The sequence below is a fragment of the Crocodylus porosus genome, unplaced genomic scaffold (assembly GCF_001723895.1).
Source record: "Crocodylus porosus isolate Cpor-Errol unplaced genomic scaffold, CroPor_comp1, whole genome shotgun sequence".
Lineage (NCBI taxonomy): Eukaryota > Metazoa > Chordata > Crocodylia > Crocodylidae > Crocodylus > Crocodylus porosus.
Genome location: NW_017728886.1, coordinates 147,453,086 through 147,458,606, shown reverse-complemented (window position 1 = coordinate 147,458,606; position 5,521 = coordinate 147,453,086). Strand labels below are relative to the sequence as shown.

Genomic DNA, 5,521 nt, shown 5'->3' with positions numbered 1-5,521 from the left:
CAGAGCAGCTTCTGTTTGGTTAACATACTGTTTTTCTCAGCAACAGTGTGCCAATTTTTTCCATGAGTCCAAGGAGATGTTTCCACTGCCACTGTAACAGTAATATTTTAATTATACAGTTTTAATCCAGAGAACATTTCTTGACCATTTACAGTTTCAAATAGAGATCAAGTGCTGTTTACACACACACTTCTATAACATCCTCCTTAAGTCACTAAATTTTTCCCCCTGTAATCTCCGTTCCTGCTACTGTTCTCTAATGCAACAAAGGAACTTCTGCAAGCTTAGAAGAAGTTTTCAAATCTCTTTATTTTTCTATTAAGAACAAAAACACAAGTTCAGTCCAAAATAAATACAAAAGCAAATTTTCAAAATGTTACCTCAATGTCAGACTACAGAAACCCACTTCATTTATTCTGTAAAAAGTTAGCCTAGCTTACAGTGATGTAAAGTTAGAACTTTTCTGGAAAAGCCATCATTTCTTCTTTGATTCTCTTCTCTATAAGCACCGTGAAACTGTTGTCTGTATTCTGAAGATTGTAGCTGACAAAGATCTGTTTTTTAGTCTTCCTGGCTACAACACAAAACAAAGAGTATTTATACACCATTTGCTTCAGTGGTGGCAGTATTCATATAGTTATTTTATGGTGAGACTATGCAAGTTACTCACTACATCATACCAAGGTCCTTCTAATTCTTCAGGTCTGAACTATCTTCAAAATACTAATACACTATCCACATACGCCATCTTTGGAATAATGGCTAAACTGTTACCTTAGGACTATGACTGCCAATGTGTGATACTAGCTGTTTAGGATAATGGTTCCCAAACTTGGGTCACAACACCAAGTGGAGGTCAAGAGTCCCATGGAAAGTCAACTGGAAAAAAACAGGACTCACACCAAGCCTGGAAAGAGTGGGAATGAATGATCCAAAAAGAACTGTAGTCACTGGAAAAACGCCCATTGACTTCAGTGGATTTTGGATCAAGCTCTTAAACACACAGGCAATTCACATTATAGGTTATCTTGGATTTGTTACCAGATTACAAATCTAAGATGGTGATTTGTACTTGCCCCTTGGGGGTACTAGAAACAATGGCCATAAACTGATGGAGAACAGATTTAGATTAGACGTTAGGGAAACTTTCTTTATGGTGAGGGTTGCCAAAATCTGGAATAGGCTCCCAAGGGACGTGGTGCTCTCCCCTACCTTGGAGGTCTTTAAGAGATTAGACAAGCACCTAACTGGGGTCATCTGCCCCCCAGCACTCTTTCCTGCCCAGGGCAGGGGGTTGGACTCTATGATCTACTGAGTTCCCTTCCAACCCTAAAAAAAATCAATGAAACTTAAAAATGCCTGGCTGGGACAGTGCAGGAGAAAATAATTAGACAAGTGCAAAAACAGCCTAGCTCACAAATTCTATACTATGCTGTTCATAAATCACTGAAGGGATAGGTGGTTATTACCTTGCCCATGCATTCTAAAAAACTGAGAGCTCAGTCCCAACTGGGCAACAAGTCAACCCACCCTAGGGCTCCACTTTAAATCCAGACAAGTGATCAGCCCCATGTATTTCAATGGGGGTTGACCTGTTGTCCAACTGGAATTTTTTTTGCTATGTCCAATACAGGCACCAAGTCAACCTCCAGCCCACTTGAGGATCAAGTGGTTATTTCAGCCTCCTATTAATGAAAGGTCACTGACTTCTGCTTTAGAGCATTCAAGGAACATATATCCCTCCTACCCCCCCATCTGCCATATGCTATGCACTAAAGCAATATCAGACTATTTATTACATTTGCAAAGTGTTAGTGGGACAGGTAATGAAGGGCCTATCTGGAACCTTATCCCTATTCTCTACTGCCCAAACAGCAAGGCAATAGCTGAACTGCAAAACCTTCCAATTTGGTAACAATGTCTTTTAGCAGCCTGAGCAGTCAATTCCTGAGAGAAAGCTCTTGTAATCAACACTGAATGAGGCAAGGATCATGTTTGGGGGCAGAAAAATTAGTCTGTGATGTATAATTAAGAAGTATAGCATAATGCATATGCACAAGGGCTGAATTAAGGTTGAATTTCTAATGGTATTCCTAACGCTTGCACACTTAATTTTGCAACTTTAACAACGGGGGGGGGTGTTATCATTTCATTGTCTAATTTCCTGGGTTTGGGGGGGGACGGGTTGGAGGGGGAGTGGGGGGTGTTGTTTGTTTGCTTTTTTAAAAAAAACTGGAAAAAATAGCCTCTCCCTGTGAAGCAAATATCATTCTCCCCTAAGCAAAGCATTATAAAGGGTAGTGATCAATAGCATAAAAGACAGGATCGCAGCTCTCAGTTCTAGTACCAGGTCCAAAAGAGCTCCTAAGACCCTATAAAACCAGAAAGCATTCAATCCTGGCACATGCAGAGTCTGTTCAGCACTATAAAAGGGAGAAGTGTGCTCAGCAAAGAGGGAATCTTTAGTGGCATTAGGTGCTAAAATGCAAGGGTCCTGGCTAAGTATATAGGAACTGTGGTTTTTCAAAGGTTTTAGTTGACCAAATTTAGGCAAGGTTTTTCCTCAAAGACAAGAAAAGGCATGTCCCTGCCACAAAGGCCTACCCCTTGTTAAAATTCAAGTCCCTGTTCCAAAGTTTGGAGGCATTATGGCTTTTCAGAGGAAAGACTGCTGGAAAAATGTCCCCTAATCCCACTCTTGGAAACAACTTAACTGGCTGAAGTTTAACATGCACACTCACACAAAATCAATCTGAGGCAGCAACCTGCAAGGAAAATTTCAGCCCAAATTGCCTGAAGTCTGGCAAAGTTACAAGCAACTGAGAACAAGAAGTTATAATGGGAAATGTCAAGAAACAGCCATCATCACTGCTGCCAGTCTATACCACATGAAATAGTTGGCCCCCCCATATCTGGAAGGTACATAACCACACTTTTGACTTTAAGCCCAGGAGGTCTAATTGATTTCACTGGGTCTGCTCATGTGCGTGAGTGAGGTTACACAAGAGGTCACATACACTGCTAAGGAGGACTCCATACCAAATAAAGTTCTTGTTACATTAATACTCCATTTTAACACTATGAAAACTTTAGCCAAGATTCAGGCTCAAGACAGACAGGAGCAAATGAACGGTCTGCCCATAATGGAAACACACTTCTATTAAAGAGTTGTGTAATGGTGACAGCTGACTGCCAGAGTAGAACAGCTCAAAAGCACTGATGTCACAGAAAGCCATCAACAATGCTGCATACCTAATCGCTGAGCAAGAGAATTTGAAGTGGTGTCTGATGGGTCTCCAAGAAGTGATGTAGACACTGGAATGGAGTCCTGAAAACAAAGCAAACGGCAGATTCTGTGTGCAAATGAGCTTTCCATTTTTCCCCCCTGAAATGGCTTAAAGTCTCAAGAAGCCAAAACAATATTTGCTTTTTCTGTATTCATTTGTTGCAAAGGATATAATCCAACTTACAATACCCAAAAATATTTGCAATGCAGGTACATTGATTTGGGGACCAGGTCTACGCTATAGACCAAGCTGTTGTACCTTAGATTAGGCTGTACAATGAGGCTTCTCTTCTCAAATCCCCTATGGTATGGGCAGGCAAACTATTTACCATGAGGCAAGAGGATATCAGGATTCACCATGTCAGGCTGTGCTCTGCTCAGGCTGTGTATGTTCTTTTACCCTGTGGTAAGAGACCTATTTCACCTCTATGCCTTCTGTGAGCTATCCACAGCAGTGGACTTTTGCATCTAGCTTAAATGAAGCGGTTTTAGCTGCAGCATTGTCAGCGAATGGGCAGCTGTTAAAATGCACAAAGTAGTTGGAATAACATGAATGATCTTTGAAAGGCCTCAGAGACTGTTTAGGCTAGAATTCAAGATTAAGTTTTTTGTCATAACAAAACAGTTTCACCTACTTAGGAGGGTAGTAAAACACTGGAACAGGTTACCCAGAGAGGTGGCGGGCTCTCCATCCTTGGAGGTTTTTATGACCTGGCTACACAAAGCTTTGGCTGGGATAATCTAGTTGGGGCTAGAGGGGGTTGCACTAGATGACCTCCTGAGGCCCCTTCCAACCCTAATTTTCTATGATTCTATATATTACAGTAGCGTAGACCTCAGTTCAAGAGTGGCCTAGGTCTCCTTTCTTCTACTATGGGACAAAACCAGACGTTCCCAACCTTTTCAGGTTCTAGGCACCCATCGGAAAGTGCCAGCTCTTATTCTTCTGCACTCAAAAAGTTGAGTGAAAGTAATAGAGCAACTTTTCCATTACAGAGAGCTCAGAAAGACCCCGACAGGTCAGAAACACTAAGGACTCATTTGAAACTGCTGCATTTATCTTGTGAATCATGTCTGCACACCTGACAGCACCAATACTGCTTGGCACCCCATGGCACCCTTGAAAGCATCTCAGGGCCCCTCAGGGTGCCATGTGAATCACCATTTCTTTCTTTCGGCTTCCTCTAGGCCGGCCAGTGCTTGGCTTTCACTCTTTTTATAGATTTCATAGATTTCTAGGGTCGGAAGGGACCTGTTAGACCATCGAGACTGACCCCCTGCCCTGGGCAGGAAGGAGCGCTGGGGTCCTTGGACCAAAGCGATCCTTCTCTTGCGCCGCCCTCAGAGGGCCAGCACGGCGCACGGCGCTGCAGGCGTGGGAATGGCCACGCTCTGGGGTGCCGGCTGTGGGGCCCCCGTGCCAACACGGCACCCGCAGGGCCCTGAGAAGGCTCTCGTGGCGCAGCAGCACCCAGGGGAGGATCACAGAGCAAGGGGGAGGGCGGGAAATCTCTCCCTGTGCCTGGCCAGCCCGGCCCTAGGGCTCGCGGGTGCTTTTGAAGCGAGCGAGGCTGCAGAGCGCTCCCGCCTTGCCGCGCGGTCCTGAGATGCAAGCACCGACTCGCCCGATTCGCTCTGGCTCCTAAATCACTCGGGCGCTTTTTCAACCGCTGCCCAGGACTTGATACCCCCCTTCCCGGGCCTTGAACCGGAGGGGGCCGGGACTCACGCGGGGGCTGCACATGGCCACGGCCAGGCTGCCGAGCAGCGGCGCGGAGCCCACCCACAGGAACAGCGAGTCCCGCAGCCGCATGGCCTGGAAGTGCACGAGCTGCTCGCCCAGCCGCCCGCTGAAGTGGTGCAGCGAGATCCCGGCCTCCGCCTCCGCCTCCGCCTCTCCCTGCTCCTGCCGCTCCATGGCTGCCCGGCCCGGCCCGGCGCCGCCAGGCCAGAGCAAGCGATGCCGGAGCTCCCCCCCACCATTTCGCTTTCAGTTTCCAGGCGGGGCGGGGCCAGCTGTGCTCCCCCCACCACGCCCCAGTGTTCTGTTCCCCTGCCCCGCGCAGGTAAGAGGACACAAGTGGAAAAGGTGCAAAATGGAGGTTTATCTGTTAAGTGTATACGCATCTCGATGTCAGGAGAGTATAGGCTTCTGGGCAGAGCAGTGCTTGGCATTTTGTGTTTGGATTTGGTTATGTGGATGGGCTGTTTTGTGTGTGTGCGCGTGCGTGCGCG

The 5,521-nt window shown here is 46.2% G+C and overlaps 1 protein-coding gene across 1 annotated transcript; it reads right to left on the bottom strand.

Annotated features, from left to right (window-relative positions):
- Positions 1–290: 290 nt before the first annotated feature.
- Positions 291–5,274, bottom strand: PSMG4 (proteasome assembly chaperone 4). The gene is made up of 3 exons (XM_019542682.1): positions 5,016–5,274; positions 3,253–3,328; positions 291–574 (listed from the first exon to the last, which is right to left on the bottom strand). Exons 1-3 carry the CDS (start codon positions 5,202–5,204, stop codon positions 453–455), a joined length of 387 nt encoding a protein of 128 aa, XP_019398227.1. The 5' UTR covers positions 5,205–5,274; the 3' UTR covers positions 291–452.
- Positions 5,275–5,521: the final 247 nt, after the last annotated feature.